Here is a 24,044-nt window from a genome sequence, read left to right as displayed (position 1 = left end):
CCTGTTTGTAAAGACAGGAAGTTCGCATGTAAAACCGCAACTACCAAAGGAATAATATTTTTGCCTTTCATATAATTTCCTTGACAGGCAAGGCTTTTCAGGGAAGATGTGTCCAGTTGCTGAACAAAAACCAAAAGAAAAGTGGTTTCCAGTCTAGTGACGTGATCTTTTAATGCCTTATTCTTTCCAGAAATCCTATCAAGCTCACTGGGACTATTGGTATCATTAAATCCACTCACAGGAGTAGGAATTTGCAGTTTTAGGACTTAAACTACAGCCCAGTACAGTTGCCAGATGTTAATGGAGCAACTATTACATTTGACAGATGTTGTTTTGTAGGTTCAAATGATAATCAGGTTGGAAGCAACCTCAGAGGTCTCCATTCCAACCTCCTGCTCAAGAGGGTCAGCTACAGGGTCAGTCAGGGCTTGATCCAGTCAGGGCCTGAAACATTGCAAAGAATAACAATGCACAGACTCTAGCAGCCCACTCTGCTGCTTGTCTGCCCAGCCAGTGGAGAAATGCCTTCTCATACCCAGCCTCAATCTGCCTTGTTTCAGCTTAAATCCATTGGTTTCCTGGGCTCCCTCCATGCACTGCTGGGATGAGCCTGGGTCTGTCTCACCCTGGGGTCTCATGAGACCTGAACAAGCTGTGTGCAATGACTACATCTCAGAAAAACACATTTTGTAGCTCTCCTCACAGAGGTGAAGGCAAATTTTGATCTAGTGTTTCTCTAGAACCCACTGGTTTCCTCATATTTAGAATAAAATATTACAGCATTGCATCCGTTTCTTAGTCTGCCATTAGGCAAATTAAAAGCTTCAAGTACACCACTCTTGATAGCTTGGTAGCAATTATCTATCTCAAAAGGAGTAAACTTATAGACATTTTAATTTATGTATACTAATAAGATGCTTTTGAAATCTTGAGATCCAAGGTGGTACTTATCTACTAAAGAGTATTTTGTCACCATATTTAATACTCATTAATTATTGTTCTCACTATACTATTTACAAATATCTTCCAGGTGCTTGGAAGATATCCTGTTATTTAACTGCCACAAGTTGAACACTTTTCATTGAAGCTCAATGTGTTTCACTTTTAATTGTTTTTTAAAAAAAATCTTCAGGTCTTCAAGTACTGCTGGACACTAATAGAAGTTATTATAAAAGAAGCAAGAAAGTATAACTCTACACCAGAGAAATTAAACAATCCCAATTTTCAGGTTAATAATTACACACAACAATCAAGCTCATATCCAAACTTTAGCTTCTGTATAAATAATTTGCCATTATAACTAATCTAGAAAATGGCAGTCACCATGAAATTCAGATTCCTTTCAAGTAATTTTGTGATACATTAATCCCAGTTCAAGTGAAATAAATCAGAGATGGCATGTGCCTGTAGGAATGAAGTGGTAGGAGATGGGACAGGAGGATGAGCAGATGTGCTGGAGTAGACAGTGGAGTGAGAAGCTGGAATTTCCACTGGGATTGTCCATGTACAGACTAAACAATGAGAGGGGAGAAACTGCAGAGCTAACAAGAGAGACAGCACGGAGATTGCTGTGTTATCTGTCAGGGAGCTGAAACTCAGCTGTTTGTCATCTTCATGTGAAACAAACTGGTGAGAAACCCACAGTTTGTGACCTCTATCTGAAATGTGTGGGTATAGAAAATTTGGGTACTACAGGCACATGTAGAGGAGATGTAAGAGTCTGATTATGTTTAGCAAACTGCTCAAACTCTGACTTTTCACACCTTAAAAAACAAACTAACAAGAAATCCTGAATAATTCCAAACAAAAACTCTGCAAAAAGCTCCCAACGTTTTCTATTCCAAAATGTATTTTATTTCTAATCCTGCTAAACTCTGAAATCTAATGAAACACTTTTTATGTTCAAATATCTAAATGAAGACCATTGAATACCTCCCTGCAACATGACTACCAGATATTTATGTTGGTGTTTTGCAAAAACTATTATTAAGGGAGATAGTTTAAGACAATGTGCCATGTTCCATTTCCTATCTGGTGATTTGTAGGCTATTTGTTCTTATCAAAGCAATCTGAAACTCTCAATATCCTTGATATGCACATCTCTCTACAGTCATTTGTGGGAAGTATCACTTTCAACTGAGAAATAAACAAAAGCCTGAATCTCTTGTCCTGAAAAAGATATAAATGCTGCCATTCAGCTGCCTCCTGGCTTCAGCCTGTGAAAAATGCAGGAAAACAACACCAGGTACAGTACAAAAGAACTGGAGTATATCACTTTTCATCCTCCCTGGACTCTCTGTTTTCAGCTGTCACTTCCTGAGGTATAAATACACATACACACAATTTTTTCTGGATTTTCTGCTGGAGTTCACATTCATGTGGGACAAGCCTGGGCCACCCTTACTCACCCTGAATGCTTTCACAGTGCATGGTCCCAGAGCACCAAGTTTGACACAGAGCAGCACAAATGTCTGAGGAAAATCTCACAGTCTGGCGCCAAGCACGCCACAGCCACAGCGCTGAGGTAAAATGTTTACATGAGATTTTTGACGTCTCAAATCAAAAGTGATGACTTGTAACTCCAAACCCCCAGCAAGGGAGTGATGGTGGTTTATTGTATTTATAATGAGTGGAAAAATTCTGTTTTAGATTGCTGCTGATTTGTCAGATAAGCCCTTCTTACATTTAAAGGAACAAGCGACTACAGTAATTTCAAATTTACCAAACCCCAGAAGATAAAAAATTGATTGGAAACAAAAAAAAAAAAAAAAAAAAGTTTTCTATCATTGTAATGTGAAGAATGAAATTAAGACAAAAACAGGTGACTTACTAGTTGGAAAAATAGTTCTGATATTAAGACCACCTTTAGAATTAGTAAAACCTAAAAAAATGCTTCCGTTTCACAGACAGAAAAGTGAACATGGGGAAAATCTCAGTATCAATTAGATGCTGCTTTCCTCAACACACTTTCAAAGAGTTTTGTAATTTTTTAAAATTTGTATTTATTTAGTTTTGTTTGCAATTGCTTCACATTCCCTCTTCTGCCTGAACACTGAAAACCAATCAGGTTGCCCTGGTTTTGGCAGAGATAAAGTTAATTTTTCTTCTTAGTAGCTGGTGTAGTGCTGAGTTTTAGATTCAGTATGAAAATAATGTTGATAACACACTGATGTTTTGGTTGTTGCTGAGCAGTGCTTATCCCAAGTCAAGGACTTCTCATGCTCTGCCAAGTGAGGAGGGACACAAGAAGCTGGGAGGGAGCGTGGCTGGGACAGCTGACCTGAACCTGGCCAAAGGGATGTTGTGTGCTATAAAATATATTGCCCAGTATTTAAACTGGTGATAACTGGGTGGGAGCTGCTGATCACTCCTCAGCTTGGTTGTCCTTTAGCAGGTAGTGAGCAACTGTACTGTGCCTCACTTGTTTCTCTGGGATTTTTTTTCTCTCTCTTCATTACTATTACTGGTTTTGTTATCATCATTATTATTAGCATTTTTTACTCTGTTTCAATTATTAAAGTGTTCTTGTCTCAACCCACAGATTTCTGGATTTTATTTGTTTGTTCGCTTGCTATTCTTTTTTCAGATTCTTCTCCTCATCCCACTTGGTGGAGAGGCATTGAGGGGCTGTGTGGTCCTGTGGTCAGCTGAGGTTAAACCACAGCATATTCTGGGCAGTAACAGAGAAACAGGCTGGCTGGAGTTTATGCCCTGCACAAAAAGTGCCACTCTCTGAGGGACTGCCACCTGCACTTGTCACTGTGCACTTCCTCCAGTCTGGAAACTTGGTGGCCACATCATCCTGACACTGCCTCTGACCATGCAGGGCAGGATATATGCTCTCATTCCCAGCACACGGCACATGCCTGGCAGGCTGGATTTAGCCTGTGCCTCTGGACATGAAACCCAAAGAAAGGAAAAGAGCTGGCGCCTCTGTGCACTCAGGAGAGCTGATGTGCTCCAGGGGAAAGTGGTCTGAGCAGGAAAAAAGGCACGTGTCACTCCTTGGTGCTGACAGGACAGACCCAGCCTTGGAAATGTCAGAGCCTCTGGAGCTGCTGCACATACCAGGGAGAGACACAGGCCAGGGTAAGGCTTTGGAACACCCTAAATATGGATATAACACATGCAGCCTGGCAGCTCAACATCACCAACTCCAGAATCAATTCTAGAGGTGAGCTTCAAGCACCATGGATTCAAAATCAATGTTTCTCCATCCTGCAGCAAGTAGGAATGTGCCTTCTCCCACCTTAGCAGTGGGAGAAACAAGCAATTTTTTGAGACCTTGCTGTTTCCCCTATTGGCACTAAAATGTCTCAAAGCTTCTTCCTCTCCTTGGTGGTTTAAACTCCATCCTCTGCTGATAAACACCACAAGATCTGTGCATTTATCAAACCTCCTGCTTGGGTGCTATTCTCATTTCAAGACCAAATGGCATTCACTCCTTATGGATTTCTGGCCATTCTGAGATTTAGTTTAAGCTGAGAGGTGTTTCTTCCCTCAACTCTGGTTCAAGAGGCTGGACAGTAAAATCTGGCTCTGTTTCAGCTGTGTATCAGTTGTGTAATTATATAAAGTCTCATTTGAAGAAGGTAATGAATTTTCCCTTTAAAAAATCAAGATGAAAAGGGCTACACAAGAGTGCGTGTTTGTCTGTATGTGTGTGGAATCCACAGCAAAAATTTGTGGGAAGACAACAGTGTGTGAAATGTACTCATATGAGACTTTTTGCTTTGCAACTGATACTAGGAAAAAGTGGAGATAGATCAGAATCTATCCTCTTGCAGGATTCAATGAAGATTTCTACAATAAAAAATGTGGAAAAAGGCTTTACAATGCAGATTTAAAGGTAGCACTTCTCAGGTAAATACATGTACTACACAGTTTAAAATGTGTATAAATCCTGTAGTCACTGCCTTGAGGTGACAAAGAGAAATCTGAAATATGGAGGGTAGAAGACAGGGAGGGAGAGAGGGGGATTTAAGATTTTCCAGAAGTTCCTCTCCCAGTCTAACTTCCTCCTTCCTTGCTCTGGATCCTCCTAATCCACACTATAAACCAAAGATAATTTAGAGAGCACTCTTATGATGAGTCTAATTCCATCTATTTAAAAACTAGAGTAATGTGGTACACTGTGAAGTCCTGTTTCCCAGGCTTCTCTTTTCAGAGAAGAGTTGTCTTCCCCCGTGTTTTAAATGAACTGAGGTAATTTTAGGCACTGCTGCAATCTAAGTAGTTGTGGCTACAAATATTTATACTAAAGCCTTTTAAAACAGTGAAAAAGGATGGATTTTAAATAAACTGTGCAAAAGTACAAAAAGATTATGATAGATAGATACTATTTGAAGAATTCTTAGGAGCTTCCTACTGCATTTTTCGACTTACAGTTGAAGATAGTAGTACTGAAAAGGAAACTGAGTGGGATTTTTTACCCCAGCTGTTTATGATAGCACAGAGTACTTCTTGGAAAGGAGAACTTGAAATCCATAGCAACCTTCTTATAACAAGTTAAAGCTATTTGTGAAAAGTGGCCAAGGCCCGTGATCAATGGATACCAACACACACTAAAAATGGAAGGACAATAAATCTCTGCAGTGCTTTAACTTGTGATCATTAAAAAATGTTGGTTTGGGCATGTAGTACTCAGTGAGGAATACTCTCAAGTGAAATGTATTATTTTGAAAGAAACCTGGATTTCTTCTCATGGGGCTGCCATACCCCCCACACAGATACAACCAAGTCTACACTAACATCCCAACTTATGTTTCAATAATGTTAACAGGAAGGTAACTGTGACATATTAACAAAATTTAATTACAGGCAGCAAAAATTACAATGTGTAAGAATTCTATGCAAGCCAGACTATCCCCCATGTACCAAGAATTTTTACTGTCATTGAGGCAGAAATGGGAACAAGATGCTTTAGGAAATAAGGATATTCTGCAAAAATAAAATAAAACTAAAACATTCAGGGACACTTGGCCTGGTTTTCATACAGTTCTCTGTCAAAAGATGACAATGCTATCAAAAGTTGCTGGCAGACTGAAAGGGCCATCAGACCTTGCTGGTGGATGACTGGCCAAAACCAGAACTCTCAGGCGATTCCCTGCTCTGTACTGAGACCCAATGTGTGACCTTAACTGTGTCAAAACAGAGAGCAGCTTTCTAATATGAGGAGGTGCAAGTCCTAAGTGGGCTCTCATTGGCCAGAGAGAGACAAAAAGAGAACAGAATCCCTGCCAGTCCTGTGTTTAGAGAGCATGGAACATTTATGAGAACAAAACAAGCAACCTCATCCATCCAGATGAGGACTTTGTTTTTGTTTCTGTGTCCTGTCATCCTATTTCATACTTAGAAGGGTAAAAACAAAGTCATCCCAAACTTTGGGAATTAGCGTGTGGTCATAGGACAAGAGAAGCATGCAAATACCTCCTGCAGAAAATGATAATTTATATATAACAGTTCACCCTGAACAAGGAATTTTTTTTTCTTATACTGGAAGATTTTGATATTGAGCCTACAAGGCAATCAAGTCCACATATAAAGACAGAAAAATTCTTTATTACTAGTTCTTAAGTGCTGTTCAGCACCTAGCAACAAAGCATTTTAGTGTTCAAACAAAACACAACCAACATTTGTTGATGGAGTACAAACAAATGGTACTCAAAACAGCTTATCAAAATTATGTTTGAATGCACTGTTATTCAGCATTTTTAAATTCCTTGAGACCAATTCAGAAATTACTGATGCAAGTAAACTAACAAAAGCAAGGGACTGTACTGCATCACTGTATTACTCACAGGCTATGAACTAGGCAAAAATAAAGTGTCTCATACCTTTTTACAGATTTTCAGCATAATTTATTAAAGCTGATGTTTATTTCAGAATGAATGTATAGCAGAAGTACTGTTTGCTGAACAACCAATTAAAATTATTATTCCCTGCACTCTGATTTATTCATTAACCCAAAAATCCTCAAGTTATACAACTTGTAGTAAAGTTCTACTTTGCTTATTCCAAAGAAAGAATTATTGAAATGTTATCTTTAGAACAGCAGTCACAGTAAGTCTGCAGCAGTGAAACCTGATACAAAAACAATTGCTTTTTCCACAGCCATGGGATTTAGGAAATTTCAGGCACTGAGTGCTGAAGTATGCTACACAAACCTACTTGCTTCAATTCTCTGCACTGAGTGATTAAAATGCACAATTTTTGACAACTGTACAGTAAATAAACCCCTTTCAGCAGTAAAAAGACTCCAACTTCAACTTATTTCTGTAATAATGTTTCTCCAAATTATTTGGATGCCTGTTCTACATGCTTAAAAACATCTGTCTCAAATCCTTGTTTTAAAGTACCAAACTGGATTAAGGAATCTCAGAAGTTTTTCTGTGTTATTCTCCTGTAAAATACTGTTGTCAGTGTTGTGAGATTCTATGTTAAAAACCAAACCAAACCAAATCAGACCAAACCAAGCCAACATCCACTTAGCACTTAAAACCCATGGAAGCAGATATTTACTAAAACACTTACAGATTGCTTCTTTTATCCATATTTTAGAAATGCTTCAGGAATCTTAGTGTTCATCAGTTGCATCAGTAAGACAAGAACCTTCAGGGCTCTAATCTCCTCTTCAGACATTTTTCTCATTTCCTGCTGATTAGCTTTTAAGATTTCTATTCTTTCACCAGAAATTGGTGGCAGTCAAACTCCTCAGATCCTTGATAGAAATCTGACATGTTATCAGAGTTTACTGCAGTCATTAAGGGGGAAATGGGCTCTTTAAGCTATTGAAATCACAGGAGATGGCCTCCTTCATGCCTCCTGCCAAAAGTTTACTAATTAAAAAAATCCTTAAGTTCATTGGACAATCATTATTTTTCCTTCCTTTTTCAAGGGACTGAAGGCAGACTACTGCATCAAAACAGCTCTTTCAAAGGAAGAAATACTGATTTAAAGAGAGGACATGAAGACAAGTTCAGACCTAAATCAAATACTAGTTTTAAAATTCCAGGGGTTAAATTCAGCCCTGAGTCTGTGAAGGGTTCACTGCAATGCATAATAACTGCTGTACAGCAATTGCTCAACAGCATTTCTGTAATCCCATAAAATTCTGAATTTTGTCTTTGCTGTTTTAATGCTTAATGCAGTTACATTTACAGCCAACTTATAATGTGTACCAGCAGCCTGACACAGTGGAAATATTTATATGGTATCAGACAGATGAAAGAGCAAATCCTATTCCTTTATATTCCGAGTGGTATTTGCAGCCCTTCCCAGAAACCTTATCAAATAGATGTCTTTTACTGTGTGCCTTGAAGCTACCTTGCACAAAGAGGAGGTGGAAGGAGGAGGAAATTCCAGACCTAAAGCATGTGCCACCTTTTCAGATTAAATTTCCTTGTCAGTTGACTCTACAGCAAAATCACAGCCAGGAGTCACTTATCAAAAGTTCCACTCTCTATCTACCTTGCAGACAAGCTCTGTTAACCCTAAAATTAAAGACATCCTAATCTAAAAAGGCTTGGTATCAGAGACTGCCACTGTAAAATATGAACTGGCCGCTACAATTTCCATAGGAATTCTTCTTTTTTCCTGCCAAACAGATAACGCTGAATGTGCTCAGTGCCTTTGAATGGCAAAATTTACATGTTACAGTTCAGTCACTGCTGCAGCAGGTTTAGGTGTAGTTTAGGCAGGGCTCTGTACCAAGTATTGCACTCCTCCTCCAGAGCCACTGCTTGAGTAGGGAGAGCTAAGAAGAACTCAAAATATTTCTGTTCACTACCAATCTGCTGCTGAGTGACCACCGTCACCCACAATCAGTGTTGGGGTCACCCTTGTGAATCCTGAAGCCAGCTGAGCTGCTGCTCCTAAATCCTGCTGAGTCTCACCTACACTGCCATGCTGTGAGGGTTCCTGGACAGCTGCAGATCAGAGCTGCCACTGGAGCCCTAACTTACACTGGGGTGTTTCAGAGAGAACAGCTCATTTCACCAGAAATTATAAACTTATTACAAAATTAGATGTCAAAAAAGCCAAATTAAGTACTGCAAATGGCAGCAAAGCAAAAGGAAGTAGGTGAGAATATGTAAAACATTTGGTTCTTAGATTTGCTTGAGAGCATTTTCCTGGTTAAATGTGAGATTTGCTGATTCTTGAAGATACCCTGCTTCCATTTGCATTAATGGTAAAACTAATTTTCTCTTAGTACTGAAGTTCTGAAGTATGCATTTTTGGTAATTTTGTGTGTCTTAGGAACATTGTTTTCAATTATATATGTAGTAATGAAATAGATAATATTTTATTTTCTACACTCTTGCTTTGAGGCATAAAACTAAGCAAGTCACGTAATAAAAACCTACACAAAACATGAAATGCATCTTGCATTTGTATCAAATACAATATAATATAAATACAATAAATATATCCAGCTTGCTTAGTGCTAGAGCAAGAGAGAAGTCCACTGGTTCCAGTGATGCCATTTTTTGGGCAATTTCTTTCCTTTTCTGAAGTACATCAGCTACTTGGTGAAATATAATGTGTTGGCAAAATATAATGTATTGTACTCTGGGCTGCTTCCTGGCATTATGTACTGACTGAGGTATTTATTTAATAATTAATCATCTCCTGAATGAAATGCTTCCACATGTATTTAGCAATGTCTCTGGATGCCTTGCAGATGCAGTACACATTGCTGCAAAATGAAAACAGAGGGTAGAACTCTCCAATTTTAGGTATATGGAAACAACATCAGGATTACATTTCCTTAACTATTTAATTTTCCAAGGAGACAATAAGATAACTTGACAGTTTTAGGGATGGAAATGCTTCTAAGCTGCAGGAGTAAAACACTAAAGGAAGAGTTCAAACTTCACTACGTCAATACAGAACTCCAAATTTGGTTTATGAACATGGCTGAAGTCACAGTAAGAATACAACATCTGCATGCAGAAAACACTTATGGCCCCCAAAGTTAGGAGCCTGTACAGAGGAAAACAGTGATTCCAATAACCAGCATCTGTGACACCAGTGCCATGAGCAGGAAGAACATAAAAATGGAACTGATATTCCCTCCCCTCTCTTGTATTTTCTACAGCTAACAGCTTATTACACAGAGAGAGAGGGAGAGCTGAACTATCTGAGCTGACAGCTCCTAGTCCAGGGACTTGGCCTGGGCTGGCTCCCAGCTCAGAGGCAGCGCTGGGGCTGTGCAGCATTCCCGAGCATTCCCAAAACAGGGAATGCATCAGGCAGGAGGCAGAGGTGAGCAGGAGGAAAGGCTCCTGTGGGACCCAGGGCAGCTCCCTGAGAGACCCAGGACAGCTGTTCACCACCTCCCATGCACACCTCCCCGACAGCTGCGTATCTCAATTGCCCTGGTGCTGCACGCTCCACCTTTTAGTGGCCCAGATAACCCTCCACAGGAGACAGCACGCTGGGGTCAGCCATGGTGTGAGTGGAAATGATGAGCAGAGAAAAAGATAAATCCCTTTCTTAGTGCTGCCAACCCCGAGGCCCTGAAGAGCACTGCTGGCAGCCCTGCCACGTTTCACTCCCTGCCACAGCCCCGCTGCGCAGACACTGGTCAGGGAAGGGACAGTCCCCATCTCTCATGGACACACGTCTTGGGTCACCACTGACAGCTCTCATAGTCCTCCTCTGGCACACAGTCTGGCACAGGAATACCACAGCCTGTTGCTGAGATACTGAAGAGGAAAAAACCCAAACCAAAGCTCCACAAATAACCCGAACCCACTCAAACCCACGCCAAGCCCCCTCCTTGCCCTTTGCTGAATTTAACATGCCTGCACAGTGGCAGCTGTAATGTCTGAAGCTGTGATTGGCAGTGCAGCCCTCTGTTTACAAACAGGCAACAAAAATAACTCAGTTTGGCACTGCAGAACACACATTTACTAAACTCTACAGTCAACAGATCATGTGATGATAACCAAAAGTGCAGAAAAGAGTTGCCAGTTGGATTCCTTGAATCATGCAGAAAAAAAACCCCATAAAATCATAAAAAAGCAATGTACCAACAAAAAAATTCAAAGAGCTGTGTGTCCACAAACAGTCAGAGCAATCTTATTTTAGTACTGAAACAAGATCAGTCTACTTTTCTAGATAGAGCATAGTCAAAAAGCTGACCCTTTAGGGAAAAAAACAAACATGTTTTAACAAGTGAAGAAGAGAGGAGGGAAAAAAAGGAGAAGGCAGAAAATGGACGAAAATTGTGAAAAAATCTGAATGGAAAATCCATTTGCTAGAGGAGTATTTTTTTCCCCTCCCATAAAACTTGGTCTCTTGGATACGCTAATAAATGGATTTTGGTCATAATTTATTTCATTACCAACTACAAATTGTCCCTGCACATTACAGTTTCTCACATCAATCCCTCCTATGAAGACATTAGTGCAGACAAATGGCTCAGGAGGTAATCCATTCACACTGGGAAACAAATTATCCCATAACAATATCCTCAGAGCAAAGCTGCCACACTGTAAATATCTACCTCGCAATACAAACACTTAAAAATTAGGATCTTGATGAATCAGGACTTAGGCTATGATCTCTTTCTTTAAAAATACCAGTTTATTGTCAAAAAGATCTCATTCAATTTCTAACATCTACATACTTAGGTCATTTTATATCCATTAGCATCATTAAGCTAAATGGGATTTCAAGTATGTTTTTATTTATTATTTTGAATAGGACTATGAATTATTAGGGCTACCAAGAGTTTATTTCCAGAAATTTAACTGATCAAACAGTCATTAAAGCAAATTTTCTTAATAGGATTTTTTTAATTTTACAGGATTAACAATTGATTTAGGATGTGATCTTCAGAACAAATCATTATTTAAGAAATAATTCAGTCTTTTTCCTTTGGATCAACTGTGCTTATTGCTCACAAGTTTATCCTTTATTCTCCAACACTGAGCATGAGAGCTGGTTATTTTATAAACATAAGGTATGAGTTTTGACGTATAAGCATCATGGTGACAAACAAAGCAGAACATCTCAAAATTCTTGGTTTTATGAGAGTTTCAACAAAAGAATTCAATACTTTCCTAACAGAGGGACACCAAATGTTTCTGGTAGAAAAAGGAGAGTAGGTTCAGGACAAGACCTTTCCTGTTACAGTAAATGTGTCAAAACAGAGGTCTGTTACCAAATAAAATACTTTTAATCCTACACTTCCCCAGAACTCCGTAATGACTAATTCCCACTGAACAGAGAAAAGGACAGAAAGACCATCAGCGCCCAGAAAAAAGCATCAGGATGACATCATTGCCTGTCTGCTAGCCAGGAAAGGAAGAGAGGGATTATCTGAACAGTGAACATCTGGATTGTGTATATAAAGGCAGTGAAGGATTTTTATACATATTAGTTCACTGAGTTCCACTGAATTTTTATCTTACAAAGAAACAGTAGTGCTAGGATACGCTTTCATAATGAAAAAGCAACAGGAATTCCAGTGGTCTGGGTCAGTGTATTAAAAGATACACAAACAGATTTATCATTCACTGCTTCTCTACCATATTTAATTGAAAAAACTTGGCAGATACTTGAACTTGCAACTCTTTCTTTTTGAATTAAAACAATGCAGCTTAGTAACACTGTCTTTCTTCTTTCTGTGTTTCAGATACAAAGATTGGAAGTGACTTGATTCTGAACTTGAAGAACTGAAATTCAAAACATACTCAGTTCCCCATTCCAGCATTGTAAAGACTGCTTAAAAAATCTTACATGTGAAGTGCTTCCATTTCTTCAGAATACAACTCAAGGCAAATTTATATTTTCTCTATTTTTTTTATCTCTGGAGTTGTTGTACAAAGAAAAAAACAACTTATTCTAGTACAACTTTATTCAAATTCATTCTTTGCAAAGAAACATTCTTACCTTGAACTGTTAAAGTTGCTGATGCCTCAGCTTTTCCAACCATATTTTCTGCAACACAAGTGTATGATCCCATGTCTCCTGCCATAACTTTCCTGATTTTCAAGGTATGATCATCACGGATTTCGTATCTTTAAATATACATAGTAGTTAACAATGAATAACAGAACTTTGTACAATTTCAGTAAAGGGTAAAAACGTGGGAGATTTGCTCTAAAAATATTCTTATTTCTGTATTTCCCACAAGGAAAAACAAAAGTATAGATACTCATAAATTGATAATGCAAAATAAAGTTTTAAAACCAAAATATACCCAAGTATTTGAAAACCTTATTCTGATATTATTTGCACACAATTACAAAGCCCTAATGCAGAAAATTTTATTTGATAGACTTATTTTTACAAGTAATTATAACAATACTTATTATTCTCCATCTGAATGACAGATTTTTTTAATACGGTTGAAAAGAAAATATTGCTCACAAGAAGATCAGAATTGCTTGAAAGTCAAGATAAATCACAATATATTCTTTTTTTTTCCCTTTTTTTCCTAAAGGACAATGTGGCCTTTTACCAATTTCTTTCCCTTCATCACCTTTCTCTCTTTTACGTAAAATGCAGTCAATGTGTTTCTATTTATGGTAAGTAGATTTTTCTCCTAAAAATGATAATTTTTATTGCAGCTATAGACTACATTACCAAGAAGCTGTATTTAAAAAGTAAGTGGCCAGCCAACAAATCCAACCCTGTAGAGTGTTTCTTCTTTCAGTCCACTCCCTGAAAGTTTTTTAACCTGATAATTAGGATTTCAAATAAGTAAATAAGTATTTAATCTTTCTCATTATCGATCCATCACAGGATGTGTTTATTTTTAATAGTGTGTTTTAATTTTTGGCCTGAATTACAGCAATAACAAAAGAGAAGTTCATTGGAAACCTAGCAACAAAAACTTGTATAACCCAGACAGCTTTCTACATTGCCAGACTACATTTTACATCAATTGCAATTCCAATATATTCTTCTTGATGTTGTAATCTTTTTTACTATTTGTTATACATTCTCAAAAACTTTTATTAATCATGGAAGACTCTTCAGGTGAAGAATTATTCTGTATCTGATACTACTGGCTGCACATGGTTGTTTTATGTTATATTTGTCATGTGTTGTCACAACAAAAGCTTGGAAACAGGTCGGTATTAAGTTTCAACATAACTTGTAAATTCAACTAGAGCTCAGTGCTAATTAGAAATGTTTTATTGAATCAAGCCAGGCCTTTTGTATTAAAGACAAAGAAATTCTAGCTGTCAATCACTGAATGGCCCATCATACACCGAAGTGATGTTATAGAAAGGGTAACTGCAAGTACTGCACCTTGCTTTTGGCAGCTCTCCATCATCTTTCCTCCATCTCACTGTAGGGACTGGGTCTCCTCTTGCCTCACACTTAAACTCTGCACTGTCATCCACAGTCACTGCCAAATTGCTTGGTCTCTTCACAAAAGATGGTCTCTCTGAAGGGAAAGGAAAAGAAAACAAGGGTTAATCCAGCAGTTCTGTTAATCCAGCAGTTAATCCAGCAGTTCAGATTGCACAGGGTCTCTGTGAGGTTGCTCACAGGTGTCAGCAGCAGGCACTCCATGCAGTGATTTCCAATGCTGCATTTGAAAGGCAACTTTTTCTTTCACTAGCACCCATGGAGTAAAACAAGCCAAAAAAACCCCAGAATGTCCTCTCTGTAGTTTTTGTTCACAAAACTGCTGCTATCCCTGACTTAAATTGCAGGACATGGATGACCCAAGTCCTGGCTCACCAGAGTCAGATTAATTGCTGCACTTATGCTCAGACTTTTTGGAACAAAAAGGTGACCTCAGTACAGGCTGTGTTGTTCTGGTAAACCCTGTGAATTTCAGGAAAGGTGTTGATGCACTTTTCTACCTGTAACAGGATTCAAAGCTGTAGGTTGCTGGGCCACTCATACTGTCAGTTCCATGCCAGGCTGCACTGCAGTGAGGTTTGCACACTCCCAAGGATAAAAGTGGTTTTAATAATTTCTGGAATATTCCAGGAATGACCCATCTAGAAGAGCAGCACCAGATGACAACAGCATGGTTATAAAAGAACTGGGAAGGTTTAACAGGAGAGTGTTTGGCAAGTTCCTTTGCCTAAGGCATATGAACTTTTTGTATATAAACCTGTGAAAGCTCTGAGGGAGTTGAGAAGGCAGTTGCATGTTTTGACTTGTATGTACTAAAGATAAAAATATCATCCTCCTGGAACTGCAACAGTCTGAGGCCATTGGCATCATCAGGAAGTGTGAATACCCAAAAATACACCACAAATTTCTCACAGGAGTACAAAACAACCAGACAGAAGGATAAAGAGACAATCCCATGCTCTTCATGTCTCACATTTATGTTTGAGAAAAGCAGCTCTAAATATTACTCTGGATTTGCAGACACAGATTCAATATTACAAAAACTTAATGGTTCAAAAAGGAAATATGAACTGAACAAAACCTTATTTAAAAAAAAAAAAAATCTTCCCTTATTCTCGAGGATGTCCAGACCAGCTGGACACTTGTGTTGCAGAAAACTTAACTTTGCTGGCAATGGTAGGAAATAATGTTAAATGAAATAGCAAGTTGATCCTTAAGCTGTCAGGTCTAGATTGAGTTCATATACACGAAGAGAGAAATAAAACAGAGATCTACAGACATAAATCCAGCCATGAATTAAGAAGATACAAATATAGACAACTCCCTACACTGGCCCCGTTCTTGTAGGTGCCGAAAAAATCAAACCTGAATGTAAGAAAAGAACATCCAAATTAAATCTCAGAGTAGGAATAGTTTGGGGAAGAATATTTAACTTAGCTATGCAAGAGAAAAAAGACTGATCTGGTAAGACCAAGACTGCTGCCCACAAGAGGCACATTGTTCTCCCGATCAGTTTGCTAAAGGAAGAATAATGGACTTCCACAAGTTTTTGTCTGCCCATTTATAACACACTTACCCAAATGCAGAAATGGATAGGGGAAATCAGCACTGATTTAAGAATCTATCTTTGTCACATGATTATTTGGTACATACAAGGAAAGCTTAGCAAGGATCACTTTGAAACTTTCTAATATTACAATTTCTGGCACACAGTCCTCCCTCTGATCTAAAGCAGAGACCTAGAAGCAAAAGTTCAACTTCTAAATAACCAAACCTCATAAACAGAAGATTAATGCAGAAAAAATTTAATATATGAAGCCAGCATATTACTTGTGCTTTTTCACGCATATCCAAGTCTGAGTTGAAAGAATAAGGTGTTTTAAAGATTTCTAGACACGGGCTGGTAAGACATTCAAATCCTTACTGACTCATTTGAGAAAAGAACCTCGCTAGTTTCCCCAGGCTGAAAATCTGAAATATGCCTGAAAGGAACAAGAGATGAAGAAAAAGCCAGACAGAGCTCTGCCTGCAATGCACCCCTCTTACAGGTGCTTAGCAAGAGAAGTAATTTTTCAGCCTAAGTTATCAAACAGTCCAGCTGGTTGGCAGCAGACTAGTGATGAGTTATTACATGGTGCAGTTAAATAGGAGCCTGGTGCCAGAATTTTACTCATGTAATTACAATTTACTTTCAAGTTTTGATTTTGCTTGAAAGTTCTGAAAGTCTATTTGACAATAAACTTCCTCCCCTAGTGCTTCAAAAGTGTTTATACAAAACCAAAATTACCTAGCACAAGTTCCTCAGCTTCTAAAGGGTTACACACCACTTTCTTCCTGGATATTCAGTTTGAACAATTCTAAGATGACATAAAACCTTCTTTTATTTAGGAAAGCCCTGCTTCACATGAAACTCTGAACAGGTCTTCAAGTTGCCTGAGTCCTAGCTCAACAATGTGGGGAAGACATATAAAAGTGCCCAAGATAGACAAGACAGCTCTTAAACATTAATTCAACAAAAAAAAAACCACCAACAAGCTACTATTACTGCAGCAGGATTGTGATGGAAACCAGTGTGATGTGAACCAGGGCTTGGATGGTCTCATCCAATTCCAAAATGCAACAACTTTTTTTTTTTTCCCCCAGAAGCAATCAAGCTATCTCAAGCATCCTCTACTTTAAAGGGACATATTTTGAAGAAAAAGCACCTAAATTCTGCTATGCTGATGGAATACTGAGACTGCAGGTGGACTTACAGCTTCCCTCCTGATGTTGCAACAAAACATGCAATTTTCAGCTAAGTTCAGCTATCTTAAATGAAAACATATTTTTTGATGTTCAGGCTATCAACAGGATCACTTGAACAAGCAGATCTGTTGTAGTTTTACAACATTTAGCACACGTTCCTATAAATGGATAATTATTCCAAATAAAAATTTAGAGTAATTCTGATTCTCTCCAGTAAGAAAGAAAGACTAAGCCTCTGCTTCTTAAACTTGTTAATTTTTGTTTTCTTGTTATTTCACAATACTGCTCCAGTCATGGACACTGGAATTATTTTCAGTTTGAACATTAAATACAAGAGCATCTTATAATACAAAAAAAAAAAATGTCCAAGCTGAGCTGCAGAGCCATCACCTCCCTTCTATTTACTAGATCTCAACCATGAAAAAAACATGTTCAGCACTGAAAAAGAAATGGATCAGAATAATGTTTAGAGAAAGGCTTACCTGGAAAAACAAAAGATGGACATTTTCATCAATGGAGTCTAAAAGGAATTCTTACCTAAAACAGTGAGCTCTGCAACTTCACTTTCACGTTCTCCAACCATATTTGTTCCAACACAAACGTATTTGCCAGCATCGTTCTTTCTTGTGTATGTGATCATGAGCTTTCCTCCTCTGATCTAGGACAAATCAAGGATAACAAAAATACTTCAATATGAATTATCAATTTAGAAATAATAGCTTACAAAATGTTTTGTTACAGATAATAAAAGAGAACAAGCCATCTGTGGTTTTCCATATCACATTAAAAAAAAAGTGGAAAAAAATTACTATTAGTCTAATTTCCTTCTTTTATGCAAAAAGCTTGTGTTTTAATTTTACACCAGTATTTTAAAATCTCTGAGATTTGGAAACTTGTTAGTTTTTTCTTCATTCTGTGTAATGTATTGCTGGCTGCTCACCAGCCTGTTTAATGCTTGTAAGACAGAAGGACTACAATTCCTTCCCATGTACTGATACAATCAGGTGGAGAGTAAAAATTAGCATGAGACATAAATCTCATTTTCACATCAAGTGCTGCAATTACTTTTTCTTGACAAGAAATATGTGCACGCTATCCTGCTGCTGGTTGTGCTCATTATTATTCATGAATTTTTTGTTTGTTTTGGTTTTCATTTCTTAAGGAAGTGAAGGAAATTCTTTATTCTTTAGTTCTTCACCTTAAATAAAGTAAGCTTAAACGGTGATAAGCAGATGAGTAGAAGCAATTATATTCTTACTGGGAAATGAATAACATTCTGCTCCTAATTTTAAATTCAGCTTTTGGGAGATAACAGAATTCCAATAACCCCCAATATTCCAATAATATGCACATTAAATGCATATGAAAATGCCTGATCTTTCTTTAAAAGCATTTATTCTCCCATTCTATTGACCAAATGGTTGAACAAGTTGCAAAGTTCACCAAAATGCAGCAAAATTTGTGCAGGCAGCTGCATATGGACCATTTTTACTTTGATATACAAAGAAACTTCCTTAATTACAGAAAATACATTCTGAAGTGCACATATGCTTACAATCCCTATCACTTTTGAAAGCCACTGCAGTTCAAGCCATGGGTGGAAGTAGACAATAAATAAAAGCCACATATGAAGCTACATGAAAGGCTATAATGTGGTCAGTGACAAGGAGGAGAGTGTTCTCAATATGAGGTATTTAGCTCCAGTTGCCTGCAGCTAGAAATCTATCCCTGGAAATTTGACATCTCGAGCAGTGTTGGGATCTGATTGTCATTGTAGGATGTACAGGCACAAAGATGACAGTCAGTTATTGAGATAAATGGACACACACATGGAGCGTAGACAGCGTTGCATACAAATTTCATTCTGTTGCCTTTGGCACTCATTGCTTGAGAGCACAAGAGAAATGTCCTTTATCATTCAGAAAGCTGGTAATGCTGAAATTTCAGTGGAGATTTGAGGCATGAGGAATGAAAAAATAAAGGTGACCTGCAAACACACATTTTTCAAGAACTGATAAGCAGTTTTATATTGCTGACTGCCTGAACTGGTGAGCAGGGGAAGAGGATTTAAGCTATAACTAGAAGTCTATCTGTATTTATTTCTGTTTTACATGTCCCTAAATCACAGAAAGAAATGATTTTCCAAATAATGTATACAAAGGATTAAAAAAAAAAAACCCTAATTTTGAATGACTTTCAGTTGCATTTTGGGCTATTTGTATATCCAGCTACTTAAGGAAATATATACCTTTTATGTATATAAATACTGACCCCACAGGATAGAACAAAGAAATGTATTTATACGTCACAAGAATCTGCCAACTCATTTGATGATTTCAAACCCATGTAAACTGAAATCAGTGATTTCTGTGTATGCTTTCAAAGGCTAAATTCTAGTGACATTCAGTAGCACTTGTGCTCCTCTGTTATTTTATCACTTAAGAAAATCCCACTCAAATCCATCACAACGTGACACAACTGCATATCTTGCACAAATTGTAACCTTAAGCAAAAACAATCCTAGGAATTTCTTGCAGGAATCACTACAAGACTCTCTTCAAAGTGTAGATGGAGAGAAGCATTAAAGCAGAAACATATGAAAACCTAAAAAGTCATTGAAAGCTGCTTTTCTTCCAAGTTATTTGAGATTTAGATAAAGAAGGAGACGCAGAGGAAACATCCCCTCATGGATGTTGAGGCAGACTTCCTAAGATGTAACATGCCTGCTGAAGGAGGCTGTGCTCATGAGATGGAATTCTGAATGTATGTGCAAAGGGGTTTCTTTTGTTAGGTTGGTTGATTTCCTTAAAACATGAGAAGGGTTTAGAACTTTCGCTACAATGATGGTTATTCCACATGGAATTGTGATAAATTACACAGCTACAATAAAATGTCCCACCACTGAATGTGGAATTACACATGTCTGTAACTGGAGCAGTCACAGATGGCTAGAAGGAAGTGAACTTCCCCTGGTGGGCAACTACCAAAATTCTTCATTGCATTTTAAAAAATTAGGTACCCACCATCTGAATAAGACTGGACAATCCCTTCAGTTTAATATGACATTGCAAATGAAAACTGAACAATTTATGTTGGCTATGTGCAGTATTTCTTGTCAACAGGCAATCCCAGAAATACCTATGGACCACAGACTTTAAGTACACAATGGAAGATATGCATGTGAAATTTGGTAGAACACATAAAGAATAACTGTTGAATTTGTCTTATTAAGTTCATATCCAGTATTTAGAGCTGTAAACAGTCAAATCAGCTTTGGAGACAGTACATGAAACCTTGCAAATTACAACTATTCACAGTCTACATGTACTTAACAATTAATGAAGGCATTTTGATTTGAGTGCTATGGCTCTTATATTTTTGCCCTTGTCCCAAAGTACACCAGCTGGACTTTACAGCAGCAAATTTGCAAAAGTGACAAGCAGTGAGTGTACCATTACATCCCAAACTGCCTGAAGAGTTGTGACCATACTGAATACCAAGAGAAGTCCTTTCTTCCTAGTAAACAAGATACAGAAAACAGCTCTATCCCACTGCTCTAGTAGGTATGGTTGTGTCATGGGAAAAGAATGGCTTTGCTAACTGCCAGAGCTAAAAGTCTAATTCTGGAAGTAAGTGTCATGTTTCATTTATACCAAAATGAAGCCAAGGCACTTTTTGACTTTTCTTGCCTCTTCAGTATTTTGTTCTGTGCCTACCAGCAAATCTATCAGGGATTTACCAGTAGGATAATACAACAATAGCACTGTATTCTAATAAGAGAAAAAGATTGTGATCAGCATTTCACAGATGATCTTCAGCTGCCTGTAAGATGCATGAATTATTGTATATATGCTAAGAAAATATATGATGGTATGGTGAGTTACAAAGACTTTTTGAAAGCTATTTTCTGTGACCTGCCTGCCTGACCATGTTTTGCTCCTCATCAGTAAATTGCTCATTCAAGCAAGTCCACTTCATTTATTTCTTTAAACAATAGTTGGAGATGTTCATACAGAAAACTCTAGGCACCCACAGAGTTAACTAGGTCCAGAATTGTAAATTATGGCCACCCAGCAGCAAAAATCATATACAAATAATGAATCAACTCAGTCAGCCAATAAATCAAATCCATAAAAACTTACCCAAGGGTTCTACAACATACCACCAAGAATTCAGAATAGCTGTACACACATATAATCTTATTCTGAGACCATATTTTATATACCTATGTGTGTTGTGTATATGTGTGTAAATTTCTGCATGTATAAATCCATACCCATCTGTCTGTGTTATGAAATATTTTTATATATGTGGGTGATTCATTTACTTTTCACAGAAATGTGGTATGAAATATGAGACAGAATGAAGCCATAAGAGAAATGCTTGGGGAGTCCAAACATAAATGTGAGTGACATTTTCTTTTAACTTTCTTTCAGTTTCTAGTTTGTTTCTATTTAATAAATGAAATCTGCTTTGTTGCAAGATAATTCAAAAGCAAACAAATTAATAGGAAAAGCAAATTTAGACTGGAGAGTGAAATACTGACTTCTTTTTGTATAGCCAGGGTTTCTGCAATTGTGATAGCACAAACTTTATATATTTTCATCATTTACAGTACAACCCATATTCTTTCATTTTCTAAATTGAAAGTGGTGGGCATGTAATATGAACCTGCCAGACACTGCTTTTGCTTTAAAAGTGTCCCATCTAATTATGGATAACAATACAAAAGTCAAAGTACAAGGTGAGTCCAGGCAATTATAATTAATAGTGCCACCAACGGTATATCCAAACAAAATAGAGCTTTTATTTCTTAGTTAAGAAACATGGAGTTTGTTCATTTCCCTCTGTCTGGTCTAGCATCCCAAAATATCCATATCACAACTCACCACTGCAGGAGAGGCTGTCAGGCATGGAATGTCAGCAGTAGAAGGCAGCTTTGCAGTTTGAACAAAGTTGAACAAAAAGAAGTAAAAATGACTATCTATCTTAATTTTTAAAAAAAAAAATTGTATCTTGTTCCAAGCCTCGTGAATCCCATATATTCTTCCCTACCTATTATAGCATGCTTAAATATCAGACACTAGACATCAAAATGTGTTTGGAGCAGGTCTTCAACAATGACTAAAGTTTGTTCTTGTTTAACTTCAAAGTTCAGACAGAGGAGTCTGTCCTGCTTTCCATTCCATTCTCTGGGACCCCAGGAAGGTACATGCTGCCTCCTCCAGATCAAACACACAAAAAAATTCTATTTGAAAGTAGTCTGAAACATTCTTTCAAGTGGTCTTCCTGTGCTGTAAATCTGTCATGACAAAGTGCAAGTCAATTGTTCCCCGCTACCCTACAGACCAACAAAACAGCTTTGCAATACAGACAGGCCTGAAGGCAGCCTAAAGGAAGGTGCAAAATGCATAGGAAGGCGGCTTTATGTAAAAAGAAAGTATTTAAGGTAGGTAAAATGACAATAGATTCAAGCTGCTGCTTCTGGCACCCCTGCCAATCTCATACATCAGAGGCAGAATCAGATTCGAGTCCGTCCATAAGACTCCTTTTCCCACTTTTCTGGGCTCATTATTAATGGCTGTAACTACAAGAAGGTGGAAATCTACAAAGGATTAAGGGTTATCAGTGTCCTGAATTGCTTGGTGAATTCAGAGGCAGCTGACAGTTATTCAGCCACTGGCATTATCACAAGACACCAAATATCAGAATTACTTTATGTGTTTGATGCTTCACCCAATGAGACCATAGAAACAGCCAAGATATATGCAGAATTCCATAAGTCAAGATCAGAAAAGAAAAATCCATGTCTCAACATAAGTGATTTTCAGAAGTTTGAAACTGCAACAAGTCCAAATTAACTTTCTATAAACATTTGGCTTTTGTTAATCACAAAGGAAGATTTAATTCAGAGGAAGATTTAATTCAGAGGAAGATTTACTTCATAATAATCTGTGTTGGCTCACATTAGTCAAAACTAATTTCTGAACAGACAGCTATGTTTTTATTGCAATATTTGAACCAGCGAAAAAATTCTCTGAAATGCTTTCACAGCGATAGTACAAAACATTATTTCTATGCAACCTTTCTTATTATAAACCAGGATCAAAATCTTACAACAAAAGCATGTTACATCTACCTTCACGGTCTTAAATCTGTTCTAAAAGATCACCAAAAAATATAAAAAAAGAAGAAGCAACTGCTTCATAAACTGTTTTTCGTATTGTTACTTATTAAGTACTGAAAACACACCAAACTCAACTAATGGACAACACTTAGGCACATTTTATGGGTCACTAAAATTATATCTAGAACTATCAATCTTTCTGCAATATCCAAAGAAGGCCCTGCATGGGAATGATGAGTTTACAATGACAACTGTGAAATTTCTGTAAAACTGTAGATTTAACCCTATGCATAAATCTCCCCTGGATGCACTGGTGCACATGTAGCTTTCACTACAATCAGTGATTGAAATCAGAAGTAAAAGTGAACTTGAACTGAACTTGATGCCTGGTATGTCTTCATTTGTCTTCCCTTAAGCAAGTCAGAGGATTTGAAGTATCAGTTACACATGAATTTTCTTTTAAGCATCACCACTTACTGTGTTATTTACATGCCTCCAAGGATAAAATCTCAGACCAGCCAGGGTTAATTTTCCACACAAAATCTCTCAGTTTTTAATTACCTTACCTAAAGAATCACAAATGTAATAAGGAAAAATAATACTAACAAACCACAAATTTTAAAACATATTAAAAAATCTTACCTGGCGACCATAAATGAAACTACATAACCCAAATCTGCAGTGGAATTTAGCAGCCTGTTTCCCATTGTAAAAGAAAGCCCAAGGTCACTCTGAGGGGCTGTGTTAGAGTGACCAAGGATGAAGACAAAGGCCCACCTACATCACCAGAACTGACTCTGCATGTGGCAGATCACACCTAAGCCCTGCAGACAGCACC

General features: G+C 37.7%; 1 protein-coding gene across 1 annotated transcript in view; it reads right to left on the bottom strand.

Moving 5' to 3' along the window:
- The window catches only part of ROBO1 (roundabout guidance receptor 1), a 294,373-nt gene that overhangs the window by 67,903 nt on the left and 202,426 nt on the right, over nt 1-24,044 (bottom strand). Inside the window, exons 4-7 of the mRNA XM_050971165.1 lie at nt 17,617-17,737; nt 14,272-14,410; nt 12,904-13,031; nt 10,750-10,758 (exon numbers count right to left, since the gene is read on the bottom strand). Of these exons, the coding sequence (XP_050827122.1) occupies nt 10,750-10,758; nt 12,904-13,031; nt 14,272-14,410; nt 17,617-17,737 (397 nt within the window). The remainder of the gene's footprint in view (nt 1-10,749; nt 10,759-12,903; nt 13,032-14,271; nt 14,411-17,616; nt 17,738-24,044) is intronic.

This window comes from Serinus canaria, chromosome 1 (assembly GCF_022539315.1).
Source record: "Serinus canaria isolate serCan28SL12 chromosome 1, serCan2020, whole genome shotgun sequence".
NCBI classification, from domain to species: Eukaryota; Metazoa; Chordata; class Aves; order Passeriformes; family Fringillidae; genus Serinus; species Serinus canaria.
This window is presented reverse-complemented; position numbering and strand designations above follow the sequence as displayed.